The 21,080-nt window shown below is 44.3% G+C and overlaps 1 protein-coding gene across 2 annotated transcripts in view; it reads left to right on the top strand.

Annotated features, from left to right (window-relative positions):
* Positions 1-21,080, top strand: part of Tmem241 (transmembrane protein 241) — a 143,415-nt gene that overhangs the window by 109,737 nt on the left and 12,598 nt on the right. For both annotated transcript variants that reach the window (XM_028876688.2, XM_037196956.1), the window contains one exon: positions 12,458-12,522. In XM_028876688.2, coding sequence (XP_028732521.1) covers positions 12,458-12,522 — 65 coding nt within the window. The remainder of the gene's footprint in view (positions 1-12,457; positions 12,523-21,080) is intronic.

Here is a 21,080-nt window from a genome sequence, read left to right as displayed (position 1 = left end):
GAAGCAGTATGTAGTCTATTCATAACCCTTCTCTGTAAAGAAAACTGTAATAACACAATCAACCTGCTTCTGACTCATCATAGGATGGGCCAAAGCAGAACACCCAAGAAGAAGGAGGAAACACTCCGAAGCTTTGATGGAGCATCAGTTCAGTAGACAATGATATTAATATGGCCTTGGAAAATGTTGGAATCCTCCCCAAGGAAAAGCTAACGCATGTTTTGTAATCTGTCCCAGGAAGATTGCAAGTCCAAGAGAGAAGCTGTGGTTAGGTAGAGAGTTCAGGGTTTTAGGGCTGGGGTGTAACTCTGTGGTAGAGAGCCCTTCATTTGATGCCAAGTACTGGGTTGGGAAAGAGGAGGGGGAGAAGAAGAAAGGAGGAGGAAAGAAGATGAAGAGGAGAGAAGAAGGAGAAAGAAGGAGGAGGAAGAATTGTCTTGTTTAAGGTTTTGGTACCTGAGTGCTCTACCCTCTCCTTATGTTATAGACCAGGAGGAGATGTGTACAGGAATAGTAGGCAGGTGGGAAACAAGCCAGAGTTGAAACAGAAGGCATTCAAGCCTGGCTGTGAGAGACCAGGCCTGTGTTCCCTGAGGGAGATGAGGCAGCTTTTCCATCCTCATTCCCAAGAGTCAAGAGATTTTATTGTATGGCTCCAGAGAAGAAAGAGACCATGCGTCCAGCCTTTAACTCTCCAGATCCCACTAACTAGTATAATGAGCACATAAGTGCACAATCGGAGGAACACTGCCTTCTTCCCTCTGCAGTAAACTCGGAGCAGAATGAAAGGATAGATGTGAGAGCCGAAGAGCCTCTTGCCCCAGAGGCTGAAGTACAAACTAATGCTGCCCCTCCCCAAACTTCCATAGCAATCCCCACCAGTCACATGTGTCTCAAGTAGAGACTGTGCCCTTGAGAGAGTTCTTTTGCTCCAGGCTGTGTACAGAAAACACTAGAAAAAAGTAAAGTTAATTAACGCTGTGATGATGAGTTAGTGAGATTGTTTTTGAGCAGAAAGATGTTTGGAAGAGTTCCCACAAGCATGGCATCCAATGGCTGCAGGGTAACAGTGGTTGGCCAAGCCTGGGTTGAAAGCCAGTAGCCTTTAGATCATATCTCACTGGGCCTGTTTTCCTTTGTATATAATAAAGGGGATACTTTCATTTCAGACTAGAATTTTGTATATTGTAACAGGCCAACATTTCAACAGAAACAACTAGAAAGAAAAAAGTTGCATGTGCCGTATTTTTAAAGGCAGTTGGAGAGCTATGAAAGCAATGAGGATTTATGAAATACATTTCCAGAGAGGGAAGAGCCTCCCTAGTGGTACAGAGTAGCACAAACTCACATCTCTATGATGGGGCAGCAAGGAAGGAAGATATGTGCTGTTTCTGGCTGTGAGCTAGAGATGTTTGGGTCAAGAGGACACATTTTTTTTTTTTTTTTAATAATTCTTTTTTTGGTTTTTCGAGACAGGGTTTCTCTGTATAGCTTTGCGCCTTTCCTGGAACTCACTTGGTAGCCCAGGCTGGCCTTGAACTCACAGAGATCCGCCTGCCTCTGCCTCCCGAGTGCTGGGATTAAAGGCGTGCGCCACCACCGCCCAGCAAGAGGACACATTCTTAGGGAAGGAGAAACTAGTAGAGCTTTTGACAGACAGGGGGTTTATTGAAGGGTTGGATTCTGGAGGAGCCATAAAGGCAAGTCCAGTTTTTCTGTGGATATTGCTCAGTTCTAAGGCAGCATGGAGGCTGCGGCCTAGCCTAAAAGGGCAAAGGGCAAATTCAGTCTTGTGGGACAGAATCCTTCTAGAAGAAGGTACCTGCAGTGAACGTTCAGTGAGTTTAGATAGTTGTCATTGTTTGGATGGCGTGGGATTGGTTGGGATGGGAGACTTAAAAAAGCCAAGTTCAGAACCTCTAGAAGGCAGACCCATCATTAATGAGGAGATAGAGACTCACCAGCTCCTAAACCCAAGTCTGGAGGTCCATCTTCAAGGGATTAGGTAAATAGAGGGGACCAGCTCAGTAGCGCTGCATCTTGTCTGTGAGTCCATCCATGCCTCCATCCCATCTGTGAGTCCATCCATGCCTCCATCCCGTCTCTGAGCCATCCATGCCTCCATTCTGTCTCTGAGTCCATCCATGCCTCCATCCCATCTGTGAGTCCATCCATGCCTCCATCCCGTCTCTGAGTCCATCCATGCCTCCATCCCGTCTCTGAGTCCATCCATGCCTCCATCCCGTCTGTGAGTCATCCATGCCTCCATCCCGTCTCTGAGTCCATCATGCCTCCATCCGTCTGTGAGTCCATCCATGCCTCCATCCCGTCTCTGAGTCCATCCATGCCTCCATCCCGTCTGTGAGTCCATCCATGCCTCCATCCCGTCTCTGAGTCCATCCATGCCTCCATCCCGTCTCATCCTCCACCTCCTCCCGTCTGTGAGTCCATCCATGCCTCCATCCCGTCTCTGAGTCCATCCATGCCTCCATCCCGTCTCTGAGTCCATCCATACCCCCATCCCAGACGGACCTGAGCCCGTTCCTGCAGGAGGAAATGCTTCCTGGTAGAAAACGTTGCCTGGAGGCCCTGTTGTTTCACAAAGAGCATTCACATGCAAAGATAGGGGGGTGTTGGTGAATTGTAAGTGTGCCAGATAACAAGAGGGACAGACCAGGGTGCTCTGCACACTGGAACCAGCAGTGTTGTAGCTTAGCAGTGGAGTACTGACCTAGCATGGGAAGGCCCAGTTTCAATGTCCAACACCACAAAAAGGAGGGAAAAAAAAGAAGGAAGAAAGAAGAAAAGAATTGCTTCAAATTGAAGAAACAGCCTTAGGCTAAAGGCTGACATTTTCATGGAAATCATAACCATAATGGACAAAGAAGTAACATTGCCCAATAAAGTACAGGGGCAAGGTGGGTCTTCTCCAGCTCCATCCCTCTGTTTCTTTTTTCAAAGAAGTGGTTACCAATCTTTCCAAAAATTACTATGAATATTTGGAGACACACTCTGTGAGGTTTTCTAGACTCTCGTGTTCTCAAGTACATTGGATATCCTAATCAGATTTCTTCTGAGTAATAAAAGGATTCATATGATAGAGCATATTGACTAATTGCCTAATATGTTACTGGGCCTAAATATCAGGTGACTTAGTGTATAATTTGGAAAGCTCATATTGTATATTCAAAGAATATATGGAGAATAGCTTTATAAAAAGGAAACCACATGATACCTTTGGTATGTGTGCATCATGTTAATTAAGATGTTGGATGAAACAGTGATTTAGAATTCCTTGCTACTTAAAATGTGGCTATGAGACCAAAAGCACAAGCAGGAAGAAAAGCAGCTCATGTGGGGTCTGTCAAAATTCAAAACTTAAAGCTGAAAAAGGCACTGTCAGACAAATCAGATGACATATGGTAATAAGTGAGGCGGAAGACCTGGCTCGGCAATTAACAGTGCCTACAGCCTTCACAGAGGACCCAAGTTCAGTTCCCACTGCCCATGTAGGGTGGCTCACAACTGCCTGCAACTCCAGCTCCAAAGACTCTGGTGTCCTCTTCTGACCTCTGCAGCTCCAAACTCATGTGTGCACCCCTCCCCTGACCCCACATACACACAATTAAAAATGTAAAAATCTACACTATGTAAGCAACTCCTGTGCCTCAATAGTGAAAGATAACTCCAATCTTTAAAATGGGCCAGGAGTCTAAATAGTCAGGTCTCCAAGGAGGATGGATGAACGGCCCATAAGCCCAGGAGACAATGCTGAACATCACTGACCAACAGAAAAACACAGCCCAAGATACTCCATGTAGCTAGAGTTTTCCTGCCTTGTCCACAGTCAGGACAAATCTCTGTCACCCGCCAGTCCCACAGCCGCTCAGACCCAACCAAGTAAACACAGAGACTTATATTGCTTACCAACTGTATGGCCATGGCAGGCTTCTTGCTAACTGTTCTTATAGCTTAAATTAATCCATTTCTATGAATCTATACCTTGCCATGTGGTTTGTGCTTACCGGCGTATTCACATGCTGCTTGTCATGGCAGCAGCTGGCAGTGTCTCCCTCTGCCTTCCTGTTCTTTCTTTTCTCCTCTCTGTTAGTCCCACCTATACTTCCTGCCTAGCCACTGGCCAATCAGTGTTTTATTTATTGACCAATCAGAGCAATTTGACATACAGATCATCCCACAGCAACTCCATATCTATTAGGTGGCAGTGATTAAAAGACAGATAATAACGAGGATGAGAAATAGGAACCCTCATACATCGCTGGCAAGAATGTAAAAGGATGTGGCGAATGAGTCCACAGTGTTGGTAGGGACAGTACTGATGAGGTCTTGTTTTACCAAGTTCTGGCTTATACATCTGTATTATGAAGTGGTTCTGTGATGTTGACAATTGTATGTATTTTTCACTCAAATTACTAATATAGCAACACTTAAATTAGTAACATATCAATAATCAGGGATCTGCCTCTATCTAGTTACAAGAATCATGAGGAGAATTTAAGAATGTCAAACCTGTGCCCTAAAAAGTTCTGATGAAGCCAGGTGGTGGTGGTGCCTGCTTTTAATCCCAGCACTCAGGAGGCAGAGCCAGGCAGATCTCTGTGAGTCCGAGGCCAGCCTGGGCTACAAAGTGAGTTCCAGGGCAGCCATAGCTATAGGGAGAAACTCTGTCTCCAAAAACAACAACAAAAGTTCCAATGGAATAGGACAGGGTATATATACCAAGGTTTCATTTTTTATTTTTTTGACTTATCATACGATTCTGCATATATAGCAAAGGTTGAGGACTGCCAAGGCACGTTGGCATTGTTAGGGTTAAATTGTCTTTCCTTAGTGTGGACATAGGCTTTCTTTGTTCATCTCTGTTCTCAATACCACTGTGCTTAGAAGGTTGGAAAAGTGAACAGCCCATATATTTTAATGAGCAACATCAAGTGCTATTAACAGTCACATCTGGAGGTTAGCGAGAGTTGTTGCTCATTAATAATCATACTGGTCATGGCAATAAATCACAGGGTGAGTAGTAAGGATTATCTGAATATTTAAAGGATGGCAAATAAAGTTCCTAGTCTTAGCCATGGCTTCCATCTGGAGAACACAGAAGAATTCCTTAGGTGAGGGAGGCAAAAAGTCTGCTCTTAAGTTCTTTTGTAATTTTATTGTTATTATTATTATTGTTGTTGTTGTTTTGAGACAGGGTTTCTCTGTGTAGCTTTGCCTGTCCTGGAACTTGCTTTGTAGACCAGGCTGGCCTTGAACTTACAGAGATCCACCTGCCTCTACCTCCTGAGTGCTGGGATTAAAGGTGTGTGCACCACCACTGCCCAGCAAGTTACTAATGTCATATTATATTTCCACTTGAACTTAAAAATAAGGCTAGGCCTGGGGCATCCCTGTGTGAGAGAGTCAGCAGTGCAGACTCCAGGACTGTGTGACGTAAACCCGGAGAGGTGGAAGACTCTTCCGCCAGCTGCTGTGTGACACTCTTGTCCCTGGAGGTGTGGTAGAGCAGCTGCAGGCAGCATTCTTCACCCATTCTGAGTGTGCATACTGTCCCTGAGCAAGTTCTGTATTTCTAGCTGGGGAAATGGCTGGGGGGGGGGTTTAAGCACTTGCCACCCAGCAAGGGGGCGAGAGTTGGATCCCTGTGTATGCTGGGTCATCATGGCAGCTCACCTGTATTTCTAGCATCAGAACAAACTGTCCAGCAACTATACTGGCTACACTGGTGAGCTCCATTTGACTGAGAGACCCTCCCTAAAGAGTAAGGTGAAATAATGGTTGAGGAAAATTCACATCAGTCCCTGGCCTACACACACACACACACGCACGCACACGCACGGATGCACACGCACACTCACACGAATATGTACATACACATGGGAAGAAGAAACAGATACCCCTTGTTCTGTCTGTCCATCTGTCAGAACTTCCCATGCCTTCCTTTAAGGTATGTTCTCTCCTCATTTCCACCCATGAAGTCCAACAGTAGGGCTCTGCATTTGTATGTCCCTCTGCTTCTGAAGAACTCCGTTAGAACCTTTCCTACCATGTTTCACTTGCCCCAGGGTGATCTCAATCCTTTCTGTGGAGTCCTTCCTACCCCCAGTGGTGGAGATAATTAGTCAGCAGTGAGGGGCAGAGGGTATCTTAGTAAGCCCTTGGTTCCAGTTATCCCACATCTGTGAAGGATTTTAAGTCATCAGTGTTCTGACTTTATAGACTCTGCTGACCTAATACAAAATTCACGAGGCATCCATCCCATGCAGACCTCTGTTAGCCCCTGAGCACACACACTGCTTAGGAGAGCAGGCCATTGGCGTGTGTGGTGGCACCTGGAGAAGAAACTGATGTATGCATAGGGGCTAAGAGCAGGAAAGGTGTTCTAGGGATGGACTTTTGAGAGGTGAGCAGGCATTGTTGGGCAGGCCTCTGAAATGGCTCCAGCAGGGAGGGCGTGCTGAGGAAAGGGCGATGTGATGCTCAAAAACTGTCTGGGGAAACTGTAGCCACACGAGAGGGATGCCTGGGGCAGAAGCCTAAGAGTCATGACAACGGGGTGTGCTAGCACACACCTCCAACCCCAGCACTCCGGAGGCAGAGGCTGGCAGATCTCTGAGTTTGAGGCCAGCCTGGTCTACAGAGTGAGTTCCAGGACAGCCAGGGTTACATAGTGAGACCGTGTCTCAAAAACAACAACCAAATGAGTCATGTGCACCCAAGTGACAACAGACAGAGACCGAGTCTCCAACTCTCCCCCAGTACCTCACTGTCTGCCAAGTCCTCACTCATCTTCCTCACCACCACCCTGCCCTAGGTTTGAAAAGAATGTTTGAAAAATAAACCTGATCCACTCTAAATAGTGAAATTTGTTGAAATAACACAGAGGTTATGAAACCATTGACAAAGCCAGGAAGATCAAAGCCTGACGCTCTTGTTGCATTGAGTCCTGCTGCTGCTACGCCTGTGGCATGGTGCTTGTTACTCAGGGCTCCGGGGACATGTGCGCTGACAAGCTTCTTTCTTCTTCGGGAAAAACAACTGCTTTTTTAAAATCTAGAACAGCAATTACTATTAATGACCATTTCTTACATCTTCTCAATGGCAGATCTTGAGAGTAGCTGGAAGCCTTCTGCAAGGGGCAACTTTAGCCACTTCAAGAGCTCTCAAAAGAATGCAGATGCTTTTGTTGACGGTTTGGAGGACAGAAGGTAGTTTATTGGAGGTGCTTGAGTAATATTATTGCATGAAAGGTGGTTGGAGGTGTTGAAAAGTTGGAGGACCATGTAGTGAGGTTACTTTAGTGGGGTCCTTAACCTCTGGATGCACTCAGCTCAGGAATCTCAGGAATCTTGGAAGCTCGATTCTAATCCTAACTGTAGAATTCGTGGCACACAGGAGCTGCCTGTTGCTCAGGTGAAAGGATTGCTTCGTGTAGCTGGAGACCAACCAGCTGTTCCGTATGGAACATGCGGCAACTTACCTAGTCCCTGAACATGAGGCCCGTGCTTTCTTTCCTAAACTCCAGGGCAAGAAAAGAGGGGAGAAAGCCAAATTTGGGAGATTCACCAACCAGCAAGGCAGGCCCAAAGGTGTGGCCAGTTGGGACCATGCATGGTATCCATGGGGACAGAAGAGTTTCATTATCTATGCAAATGGCAGATGGGACACAGGGTCAGAAATCCAGGGGTATTAGTCGGGTTCTTTAGAGTAACAGAACTTACAGAATGAATCTCTCTCTATATATATAGAAAGGGGGTTTATTGGAACGACTTACAGGTTGTGGTCCAGCTAATCCAACAATGGCTGGCTATGAACAGCAAGTCCAAGAATCCAGAAGTTGCTTAGCTTGTCTTCAGTAGATGCTGGAATCCTGAAGAAGTAGGCTCTAATGCCAGTGAAGGAGTGTGCTTGCTAACAAGGTTAGGGGAAGCAGAGAAAGAGCAAAAGCTTCCCTCTTCCATGTCCTTAAGCAGGCTTCCAGCAGGAAGTGTGGCCCAGATCAAAGATTTGTCTCCCCCTACCCCAAGACCCAAATTAAAGGGCATGTATCTTCCTACCTCAAGATCTGGATTAGAAGTGGATCTTCCTACTTCAAATCAAGCAAAAAATCCCTCACTGGTGTACCCTCCATTTTTGGATTTTAGTTAATTTCAGATGTAGTCAAGTTGACAACCAAATAGCAGGTCATAGTTAGAACTCAGAGGGAGTGCCTTCTAGAAGTTCAGTCCTAGGACTCTGGGTTATGGTTCTAGTCAAGAGGCCAAGGCCAGCTGGCCAGAGGACAACTATGGAACCATTCTTAAACACAATAAACAGACAGTCCAGTAGCATTAAGTAGATTTATGCCATTGGGTACCCTCACTACTGTCTCTCTCAATAATTGCTCTTCTTCCCAAATCGAAATTCTGTACCCACTGAACAAACTCTCCCTTCTGGACTCCTCCAGGCCATGACAACTCCCATTCTCCTTTCTGCCTCCATGAGTTTATGACTAGGTAACTTACAGAAGTGGAATCTGATTTCACTTGGCCTAGCATCCACAATGAAATATGCTTCCGAATTTCCTCTCTTTAAAAGCTGAATGATACTCCATTGTGAGTTAGTGTCTTTACCCGCATCTCTCAGTGGGCATTTTGGTTACTCCTAACTCTGTCTGTTGTGAATGATGTCACTGTGAACATGGATGTGTGAAAATATGAGATTTGCTTTCGTGTAGGCTCTGTGTGTACATATGTGTATGTGGGTGTTCACGTGTGTTGTATGCTTGTGTACATGGGTGTGTAGGTCTGAGAACAACCTCGGTGTCATTTCTCAAGTCCTTTTCTACTACTGGTTTGAGATACAATTTCTTATTGGCCTGGAACTCACCAAGTAGGCCAGGCAGACTGGCCTGTGAGCTCCAGGGATCTGCTTGTCTCTGCCTATCTCAAGACTACTGGGTTTACAACCATCTACCACCATATGCCAGCTTTTTACATGGATTCTGTGAGCAAGTGTTTTATCTCTTTAACTATCTCCCCAACCTTCCAGTGGCTTCTTAAAGCCACATGTGGCTTGTGTGACTCTTTCTGGAGTTCCTGGCTATGAGAGAGAGTTGAGCTGGGAGACAGGGCTTTGGGGCTGCTCCCATTGACACAAACCTCCAAGTCCCTGGGGCAAGTCCCACACCATCTCTGAGCCGCAGTCCCTCTACCTGTGAGCCAGGGAGGTCCTTGTTCTGCTCAGTGAGCCGTTTTATAGTCTGGCCTGGAGCACTCAGCCACTGGCTTGTACTTCCTCGTAGGTGGGATTAGGAGTGAGTGGCCCTTGTGTATAGAAACCTATCACACTGAGCAGACATGAATTTGACCCTCAGACATGGAGAGGTCAGCCTTTGGGAACCGTCCACGCTGCAGCCAGCACCCACCTTACCGAGAGGCTGCCCCGCGAGGGCCCGTGATGGAAGGAAAAGGCAGTGTGAAAACCAGAAGCATGATGGTTCTTACGGAACAGACGGAAAAGCAGCCTGCTCGGCCGCACAGCAGCCCCGCCAGGCGCGTGCCCTGCCACAGTCTTGACGGAAACGAGCCCCCTGATCTATAACATGTCAGCGCGTGTCACAGCCATCAGCAGGACTTGCTTATGAAAACAGAAAGCTTCGGAGGAGCTTGAGAATGTGGCTTGAAGGAGGGTGGAAGGTTGCACAAACATTTCCAGGAAGGAGCAGAGGCGAGGGCACCAGCATGGCTGTTAGACCAAACTGATTTTCAAGTAAGGACTGGTTTGAAAATTTTAAGCCATGTTTTTCTTGGCAAAAGGCACCGTTCACAGGCACAGTCGGGCCAGCTGCCTGACTCCTGGCAGCAGGCAGGATCCTGCTCAGCTCCAGGAGGTGTGGAGGTGCAGAGGCACAGGCCTGGCAGAGGATATTCCCTGAAGAGGGGCGCCTCCCTTTTCTTAGTCATGACTAAGTCACATGAAGAGTCCTTCAGAGAACAGGCGGAGAAGATGGGTAAAGGAAGCCTCCGAGAGCTGAGAAAGACGTGAAGGAGGACCAGCCAGATGGCTCAGAGGACAGAACCACTTGTTGCCACACCTGCCCACCTGAGTTCAGTCCCCAGAACCCACATGGTGGAAGGAGAGAACCATCTCCTTTACATGTATGTGCACTGTGATTCACACACACACACACACACACACACACACACACACACACACACACTGTACTTTTTTTGAAGACAGGCAGATGAGGTGCAGGCAGGCAGTGGTGGAGAGAGAGAAAGAAGATGTCAGCTGGTCCTCATGTCACAGTGCACCAAGCTGACAGTCTAGCTAATAGCCACCGCAGACTGCAAACTCCCTTCCTGTCAGTTCCGGGAAATACGACCCTGTTGGCGTGGTTCCAGGAAACAATAAATGTTTTGAAGAAAAGAGGGGCTATGAGGATAGTTAATTTTGTTCAAGATTGTGGAATGAAAACAGATGAAGAGGAAAAATGGCAATAAAAGTGAGGATAAAAAGGAACGGTGTGAAAGCAAACACACACTATATAATAACATTTCTCCAAACAGAGAAACGGGAGAACCTTGATGAAATGTATTTGGGGGTCAGTGCAAATGAAATACTTGTGGTAGGCAGAAACGTGACGGGACAGGGGTCCTCGGAGGTCACTGCTTCAGCAGCTCCAGGCCCAGGCGCTCCCGGTTAGGGCTAGCCTTTGCCACCATCTGTGTCCTCTGGGAAAATGAGGGGGTGAGTAAGGTGTTTGCACAGGCAGCATGCGCATTTCCGAAGTCAGACTTCTGCCCTGCAGGACAGCTCAGGTTTGCATTTTGACCACACATAGAGAAGACCCATGTCTCATGGTAAATTGAAAAGAGCCTGAGGGTGGTGGCACACACCTGTGGTCTTAGTCCTCAGGGCTGGACTGGGGGGAGCGGAAGGTCAACAAAGGCAGCCTGAGCCACCGGGATGCGGTTCACACAGACAAAGAGGAAGGAGGAGGAAGAAGAGGAGGGGACACCATCGTTATTCCCCTTGTTCCTCTGGCCTGGTCGTTCAAGTCCCCGCAGACAATGTAGAGGTCTTTTGTACAGTCAGAGTTTTGCTGCAAATCAGTAAAGTAAGGCAAATAGAAAAAGGTTTAAAAGGAGACAGAGATGACCACAAAGATTCCCAATCTTAGTTTCTAAAGGTTCTGGGTTAGAGGAACAGACTTATCTCTGAGATGGTGAATGAAAAGTGATTCTCCCTTCAGGACCAGATTCCCAGACCCCAAAGGAAGCCAGATCTGGCACCAGGGCATATATAACCCTAGCTCTTTTAGAGCAGGCTGGAAGGAGAGAGGAGAATCCCCGGAAGCTGGTGGGGCAGGCTATTCTGGCATATGCATTGGGAACAGAATTTGTGCCTCAAACAAGATGGGGTGAGGGTCGACACATGAAGTTGTCCTTTGACCCCACATGTGTGCTGTATATAGCACGTGAGTGCCCAGTGAGTGTCCATGTGCACACATGGAAGGGAAAGAGAGAGAAAATGAAGGGGAGGGGAGAGGAAAAAGAGAAAGACAGTGCATGAGGAGGGGCTGATTCAACCCATTCCTGGCCATCTTCTTGCCGCCGTGTTCCCGGCCGGGACGCCTGGAAAGACCTCTGGGACAGCTCAGGGCATTCCCTTGATGGGGGTGGGGGTGGGTGGGACAAGTAGCCAGGATTTCTGACACTCCCAGCCTGAATGGCCCTCAGGAGCAGCCTGCACCCCACAGCCAGAAAGCAGGTCCTTAGGGTTACCTTCCCCAAAGAAGCTGCTCTGGCCTGCAGAACGCAGAATTCAGAATTCTAGACACAGGAACCATCTTGGCTTGACACAGACGTTCTAAGTGTGGAGAGAGCTGGATCGTTGTCCGTACGCATTTCATGACAACTCTTCAGGGGACACTCTGGAGTCCGACCGCATGGTTGTCATTCCTGAGTCTTTTGGAATTTCCTGCTCTAAAAGGCATAGGACTAACCTCTTCCCTCTACCTCAGCTCCTGTGATTCAGATAATTACGGATTTAACTGCTCTCTTCCCCATGAATCACCTGGCTTCTTAGAATGTGTGTCACTGTCTAGAAAGACTAGGGTATTAGAAGGGGCAAGAGAGACGAAGCTGTGTGGACAGAGAAGTGCTTCCCCTGAGGATCTGGGCACAGGTCTGGGATCCCCATGACACTGGAGCTGATTGGAGCTGTGCATTGAGACAGGGGAATACTTTTCACACAGTCTCTCTCTGACTTTGGCACAGAAATTAAATACTGCTTTGGGGATTCCAACAGACTACAGGACATAGCATTTCCACATCATGCTCTCTGCTCAGAGGTGAGGCCATGCTAGGTGCAGAGGACCTATGGGCAGGGGTGGCTAATGTCAGAGGCAGCCCTTTCAAAGCTGGTCTGATGGCATTTGCTGTTTCTGCAGGTGACCACAGCTGCCTTGTCACTGGTGCTGTTTGATGTGATCCTGACCCGTGCAGCTGTGGGATGGTAAGTTCTCTGGAGAGAAGACACAGATTCATTGATTTCTCCTCAAATGAAGCAGGAATGTGTGGTGGGCAGATGTCTCCATCCTAAGAAAAGTTCCGTATTAGTGAAGCCTTCCCTGTTTTGTTTAGTTGATGATTGATTGATTGATTGATTGATTGATTGATTGCAGTACTAGGGCTTAAACACAGTGCCTTGTGTGCTAGGTAAGCACTCTCCTCTAACCTACACCTCACATTGTAGCCCAGGTTGGCCTTGAACTTGTATTAATCCTCCTGCCTCAGTCTCTCACATGCTGGGGTGGCAGGTATGAACAAGCAAGCCCCAATTCTTTATCTTTCAACTGTTACGAGTGTGTGAATTTACATTCATAAGAGTACACCCTCACACAACTCATATGATATACAGTATTATGCACAATATTGCACACTTACAAAGCATGTTCTTACATATTATATGACCTGATACATTTTCAACAACTGAAGATTCCATGTCTAACTAATACTCAGTTCAGCACATCACCAGAATGCCTTTTAGCCATTCATCTGCCTCAGAGTCACCACCATGATCCCGTGGTGTCGAGGGAGAGAATGATTGGCTGCCTCAGAAGCCAATATTCTTACAGAAACCTGTTGTGGAATATTTAACTATGTAAAGATGTGTTATATTTGTTGATGCTAAGAAATATTACTTTAACTGTATAAAGGTGTATTACATTTGTTTATGATGCATTTGTTTAACAATGTGTGTTTAATTATGTAAAGATATGTTGCATTTGTTTCACTGTGTCTGCCTAAGGCACCTGATTGGTCTAATATAAAGCTCACTGGCCAGTCGACAGGCAGGAGAGAGATGGGTGGGGCTGGCAGGCAGAAAGAATACATAGGAGGAGAAAGGAAGAATGAGAAGCAGAGGGAGGAGAAGAGAACAAGGATAAAGAGGGGGCATATCCAGGGACAGCCAGGCAGTCAACAGACAGACAGACAGATACAAGAAGTAGTGAAAGTAAGATATATAGAAGGAAATATGGTAAAAAGCCCCGAGGCAAAAGGTAGATAAAGAGAAACAGGTTAATTTAAGTTAAAAGAGCTAGACAGAAACAAGCCTAAGCTAGGCCAAGCATTCATAACTAATAAGAAGTCTCCGTGTCATGATTTGGGAGCTGGTTGGTGACCCAAAAGAAGAAAAGCCTGGTACAACTTCCAAACCCACAGGTGTTTGTGTCTCTCACATAAATGATACAGTGTTTTCATTTAGCCTATTCATATCCCTTGTATAATTTTAAATCATCTTGAGATTACTTAGCTTTACCCAAGCACAGCCTGGGTCTAGGGGGAAAATGTTTGTTTTTTTCTTGTTGGTACGTAAGTAACCCTGATGGCTGGTCCGTCGTGGGCACTTTGCTGGTTTGCTTGTTGTGTGCATTAGTGTGAGAAGTGGACCTGCTGAGTTGTTACTGTGTGACTCTGGACACAGTGCTAGTAGGTGTGGCCAGCACTGGTGCCTGGTTACTCCTGTGGATGACGCCACAGACCTGGGATGTGTCAGGAACTGTGCCTCAGCTCATCCCCTGCCGATGGCAAGCCTTGTGTAAGTCGTCCTAGGCAGACGAAAGAAAGAGCAGTTTGCACTCAGCACACAGAATAGCGTATCCTTGCCTTCTCTCGAGGCGACATTTCCTACCTGGAGGAGAATAGCAGAAAGAAGATAAAAGTGAGGAAACACTCCTCCACCTTCCTTCTCCTCTTCTTTTTATTTGCAATTTGTTGTTTTGACACAGGGTCTCACTATGTAGCCCAGGCTGTCCTGGGACTCCTTTTGTAGCCCAGGCTGCCTTCAAACTCACAGAGGTCCACCTGCCTCTGCCTCCCTAGTGCTGGGATTAAAGGCGTGCGCCACCACCTGGCCCCTTTTCTTTTAATAATAACTATTTAGGGGACTGGGGAGATGGCTCAGCATATAAATAACTTTCAAGAGGACCTGAGTTCAATCATTAAAACCCAAGTTTAAAAAGCACAGTGCAGTGGTTACCCAAGGTTACCCCAGTATTATCCAAGGTTGTCCTCTGGCCTCTAGATGCCTGTGCACAGAAGGGCATGCATATACACACATGCACTCGCATGTGCACACACACACACACACACACAAAATCTAACCATCTACAGAGAGGCTACTATATGTCGACATTTTGGCATTAATATCATCTCACGTTCACAATCCTCCAAGCTAAGGATACCGTAAAAATGAAGAAGCTGAGGTTCTAAGGCATTTAAGTGATTTCCCCCCCTCCAGGATTTTAGAGCTATGGGAGATTGTACCAGAGTTCAAACCCAGGCTTTCCTGTGTCTAAAGCCTTATAACCTAGGACTGACTTGGGCACTGTCAGTGTACAGGGTCAGAGCCTGTAAGGGACACACAGGAACCTGGCTTACTCTCTTTCCACATAGTGATGTGTTATCTAGCCTTGTACTACTGTAACAAGCACTGGAGAAGGTCCACTTATGGGAAGAAAGGTTGGCTTTGGATCAGTTTCAGACATTTCCATTGTCTTTGGGCCCGAATGAGGCCAGATATCATGGTGGAGAGCATATGATGGAGTAAGATGCTTACTTTATGGCACAACTTATAAGTGAAGAATGAGAAGGGGCTAGGGCCCCATCTACAACAGCCCAATTTCCTCCCATTGTCCCCACTTCTTAAAGGTTCTTGTCCTTCCAAGTAGTGCCACAGACTGGTGACAATGTTTTAATACATGGGCCACTTACTCAAATGATAGCAAAGATCAACTGTAAAGAGCATGGTGATGTGGAGAGTGTTTCCTGGGTGAGGCAGTGTGGTATTGTGGGGATTTATCAAGGCAACTCCACATAGTTAAAAGGAGGTTTACTTTGGGCTAACTTACAGCCAGTAAAGGGGTTGGTTACTGGATTCAACTCAATGGTACAAATCTCCCAAAAGTCCACTGTCTAACTGACAGGAGCATCTCTTCCCGGCCCTAGGCGTGGGTCCCTGGTGTTTTCTTACATCTTTGGGCAAGCACCTGTGAACTTTGAGGCATGTTCACTTATGAGGTGAGGTGCAGTCCAGTGGGGTTCTCTGGAGAACTCTGCTTGGTCTGCCATCCAGCATCCAGGATCACAAGTTACCAAGAGACCCAGCACATCCGGATCTTGGGTCTTAAGGGTTCCTGTCTCTGCCCCGCCCCAGAGGCAGGTCATAGGTAAACGTGGTAGTTACCAGAAACCTCACTATGGGTACTACTTCTAAGTCAAAGCTGGAACAGCTACCCACTACATCTCCCCCTTTTGTCTAAATAAGAAAGTTCTAACCTAATACAAAACTATATATAATAGGAATGATTATCAAATATTGTCCAGGAGGAATAAGGGGTAATGACCTAACACAAACAACATCAAACAAGAGACACATACTAAAATACTGAAGTCCAGAGAAGTCTGGAGCATAGGTAAATGGCATGTTACAGAGATCATTCCAAAAGGTGCCCTATCCTGAAGAAACTGAATCTAATACTTAATATGTTATACCTAAAATAGAAGATTGTAACTGTTAAGTCTTCAATCCCATCAAAGACCTGGGAAGGAATATAATAATACCTGAGAAAAGGGAGAAGGACGCAAGCAACTTTTGGGAGTCTTGCAAGAATAGACAGAGACAGCTGGCAGCCTGGACAGTTACCTAATGTTTCCCAGCATTGTTGGTGCATTCAAATTGGCTACAGGCCTAGAGTATATGTCAGACCATTTTACTGTCTGCAGTTGAGGCAAGGGCAGTTTTTGGCCCAGTAGGCCATTTTGTGCCAAGGTGAAAACAAACTTCCAAATGGAAATGTCTCAGAAGTCCAACATTCTCTCGAGATCAGATTGATGCTGCCAGGAGCAATCATGTCTCACATCAACAGAATTCCAAGTTATCAAAACATTTAAATGCCATATTCTCTAGGTCTGTGAAGTGTTTGAAGACTACCTATCCATCTGACATATGTTTCTGTAAGTCTGAAAAACCTAACTAACATAACTATAGAGATGACAGGCATAGGTGACTATAAATCTGTAAGTCTTATCTACCTAGATAACCTAAGGACTAAGGCTTCACGTAAACAGGGAAAACAGTCTGTAAGCAAATGTACAGTAAAAGGACAATGATCTCAAAATTGTGACAATACACAAAATGTCTTAAACAGAGGTAGGAATGTATAGTACAATATGCAATATGACAATAATCCTAAATATGTGTCAATATACCAAATATCCTAAACAGAGGTAGAACATACATACAGTATGACTAATATAATTTTACATTTGTATCAATATACAAAATATTTCAAATAAGAGTAGAAATACATGTACCTTACAACAATATAGTTTTGTATTTGTATCAATATACAAATTATCTGGAATAAGAATATAAAAATAGTTTACATTTGTATCAATATATAAGAATCCATAACAGTGCAACTTATCTAAGGCTGATATTTTACTAAGTTTACTAGTATATACAATAATCTACCTTAATATCCTGTACCTATCCATTCCCTTTTATTTTCTTAAGGGGAATACTGAGTCCAATGTTTTCTTCCACCCCCAACCCTATTATCCATAGCCCTCAGAAACATGAAACCTTTGTGAAAAGAGGGCATCGTTTTCTTAGATAACTGTACTGTAAAAGTACTATTCAGGGGGTGAGAGTACTTCTGTGGGGTCCTGTAAGAAATCTCAGATAGTTAAGTCTCAGTTGGACTAATGGTAGATTCTGCAGCCAATCTCAGAGTAATGGGTAATGTTGTCTGAGATTCTGGCTAGAAATGTAGTATGATGAACCATCTTATAATGTAATTATCTTGGAGAGTTTTCAGTCTGAGGTTGATCATTGAGTAATGTTTGTGAGTACCATGGCATCATTCTGGACTGGGTAGAGTTGTTTTTGTGGGGCCCTATCTTCCTTTGAAGACTTCAGAGATTGCTATTGGAAAAGACTTATTTTTTTTTACTGTGAAAAATGTGAACATTATTAATATCAAAATGGAAAATTTTGGATTTAAAGATGACATGACATGTAAGAAAGGATTCCAAGAAATGAAAAATAAGCATGGAGAGAAATAGAATCTTGAAGACAATGGTCCCTTTTTATTGGTTTTCTTCTGTTCCACACCAGATGGCTCTTCTGATATGAGACAGAAGAATCTCTCAACCTTTTCTTTTAGCACTATGCTTGGGTTTACAGAAGGAGGGAGCCAATTCCAACTCCAAAGCCAGCTTGGTATATAATTGAATCAGAACCACAACTTTTCTAGAATTAAAGAGATATAGATGTTAGGTAGCAAGACATTAATTATCCTGTGTAGATTGGTACCAATAGGTTCTTTCTTTCTGCTGTAGACATCTGGATATCCAAGGCCTTATGATTTCTGGAAGATGGGAATTTCTATTGTTCTGTATAGACAAAAAAGACCCCTCCCCCAACCCTTGTTGGTTAAATTTTTCTTACAACTTGTAGAGATGTCACATCAGTGGATGAGCATTTACTTCTCCTCATCAATATTTCTTCTGTTTGAATCAAATTTTATTAATTTTGTTGGTATCCATAGTTTTTCTTCTCCTGTGGAAACAAAAGCAAAACCCCTTCCCCAACATAGAACATACCCAGGTTTCCATTCTAAGGTCAACACATCTTTGAAATAAACCAGTTGGTTTAGCTCAGGAATTTTGTCTGTCATCCAATGTCTCTCCACAGCTTTTGTTCTTTCTCATCAGTATTGATAGAATTCAGGATTAATAAAGCACTATGCAATCTATCCCTGGGAGTCATTGTTACCCCTTTCTGTTTATTTAGAATATCCTTTAAAGTTCTATTGGATCTTTCTATGACTGCTTGGCCTGTAGAATTGTGTGGTATACCTGTAATATGCTTTATATTGTAATAAGCAAAAAACTGTCTCACTTTATTGGAGACATATGCTGGGGCATTGTCTGTCTTAATTTGTACAAGTATTCCCATGATGGCCATAATTTCTAATAGGTATGTAATCACAGAATCAGCCTTTTCAGAACTCATAGGAGTTTGCCCACTGAAATCCTAAATATATGTCAATGATATGGTGTTCATACTTTAATCTTCCAAATCTGTGAAATGAAATGAAACACATCTATCTGCCAAATTTCATTTCTTTGTATACCTTTTGGATTGCTCCCTGAAGGTAATGGAGTTTGGTTATAGAAGGAACAAGTAGGACATTTTTTTTTCTTTTACAATATCCTTGACTTGTTGCCAAGTGATGGGGAAATCCTTCTTCAAACTGTTGCTATTTACATAGTGTTTCTTATAAAATTCTGAGGCCTCTAGCATGTTACCTATTAGTAACTGATCAATCTCATCATTACCTTGTGCGAGAGGTCCTGGCAGACCCATATGGGATTTGATATATGTTCTATTTCTGATGATTTCCTGCAATTATATGAATAATGAAGTTAATTCTGTATTATCAGGAATAAATTCAGCAGTTTCATATGTAAAACAACTCTCTGTGTATTGAGAGTCACTGACTATATTGAGGGGTTCTATGAAGTTCATTAGTACCATAAGAATGGCATCCAGTTCTGCTTTTTGTACAGAGCTGTATGGACTTTGTACCACTTTACTTAAGTCTCCTGATTTTTAGTCTGCTTTCCCTGATTTATTTGCATCAGTATAGAATGTGAGGACTCCAGAAATTGGCTTTTGTTGTACAACATGAGAAAGGACCTATTCAATCATCTTCATCAATTCTATTCTCTTGCTTTGGGGATAATGGTTGTTAATCTCTCCCAAAGAGTTACTGCAGGCTCTCTGCCAGTATTCATTATCTTTCCATAGTGATGAAATTTCCTCATTAGTGAAAAGTACTACAATTTCTGCTGGGTCCATTCCTGTCAACTGGTGAAATCTTTATTTTCTTTTTTGAATCAAATCAGAGATCTTTTCTATATAAGTCTTTAACTTCTTACTTGGTTTACATGGTAGAAATATCCATCCCAATATAATATCTTCCCTCTGTATCAAAATACCTGTGGGGGAATGTCTGGAGGGGAGTATGACCAGACCACATGTGCTTCTCATATTGTTTTTTCTACTAGAGCCAATTCCTTCTCAGCTTCGGCTATTGGTGGAAGTTTTAAGGCAACTCTGCATAGTTAAAAGAGAGGTTTATTTTGTGGGGTAACTTACAAGTAAAGTGATAGGTTACACCAGGAAAGGTGTAGTGCAGTCCAGTGGTGTTTTTGGGAGAACTCTGCTCAGTCTACCTCCAGTGTCCAGCATCCAGGAAACAAGAGAGCCGGCACATCTGGATCTCAGGTCTTAAGGGCTCCTGTCTCAGCCCTGCCTCATAGGCGTGGCAGTTACCAGAAGCCTCACTAGGGGTAGTACTTCCAGGTCAAAGCTGGAACAGCTGCCCACTCATCTCCCCCTTTTGTCTAAATAAGAAAGTTCTAACCTAATACAAAACTATATACAATAGGAATGATTATCAAATATTGTCCAGGAGGAATAAGGAATAATGACCTAAGCAAGATGGAACTACAACCAACATGAACAATTTAAACAAGAAACACATACTAAAATCCAGAGAAGTCTGGAACATAGGTAAATGGCATGTTACAGAGATCATTCCAAAAGGTGCCCTATACTGAAGAAACTGAATCTAATACTTAATATGTTATACCTAAGATAGAAGATTGTAACTGTTAAGTCTTCAATCCCATCAAAGACCTGAGAAGGAATATAATACCTGAGAAAAGGGAGAAGGATGCAAGCAACTTTTGGGAGTCTTGCAAGAATAGACAGAGACAGCTGGCAGCCTGGACACCTAATGTTTCCCAGCATTGTTGGTGCATTCAAATTGGCTACAGGCCTAGAGTATCTCACAGACCATTTTCAGAAGCAGGAATTCTGAAATACCACCTTACCCTGTCTTGGTAGAGTTCAGTAGTCACTTTCCCTTGTATTCCACTTATTCAGAAAGGAGAGCATTATATGGCACCCAATGTGGGGCAAGAGTTTCCACCTAAAACCTAAAAAGCTTTTAAAAAAAGATTCTAAAACAGAGCTAAAAACAGCTTCCTAGTTGTCTCTTCCAAGTTATATAGAAATGGGTTAATTTAAGATGTAAGATCTAGCCTTCAAGAAGCCTGAGCCATTAGGCCTTACAGTTTTAATTAACATAAGCCTCTGTGTGTTTATTTGGGTCTGAGTGGCTGTGGGCCCGAGTGGAACTGGAGAAAACTCCAGCTACATTTGGCTGATAATTCTCTTGGACAATTTAATTCTTTGTTCACTTTTAGAGTATTAGCCAAATTTTGTAGTCCTTCTTTGAGTATTCCCATGATGCCCAGTAAGTTGGAAATACTTATCTTATATGCTAAGTAATTAATAGAATCTCTTCTTTGTATTTTTTCAGGAGCAATTTGCAGTTCTCAGTGAGGCAAAACTTTTTTTACTTCTTCAAACATGCTTTCTAATGTGTCCAATTTTGGATCAGCCAATAAGATATCATCCATATAGTGATA

Source organism: Peromyscus leucopus, chromosome 19 (genome assembly GCF_004664715.2).
Source record: "Peromyscus leucopus breed LL Stock chromosome 19, UCI_PerLeu_2.1, whole genome shotgun sequence".
NCBI classification, from domain to species: domain Eukaryota; kingdom Metazoa; phylum Chordata; class Mammalia; order Rodentia; family Cricetidae; genus Peromyscus; species Peromyscus leucopus.
Note: the sequence above shows the minus strand (reverse complement) of the source record. Positions and strands in the feature narration are given on the sequence as shown.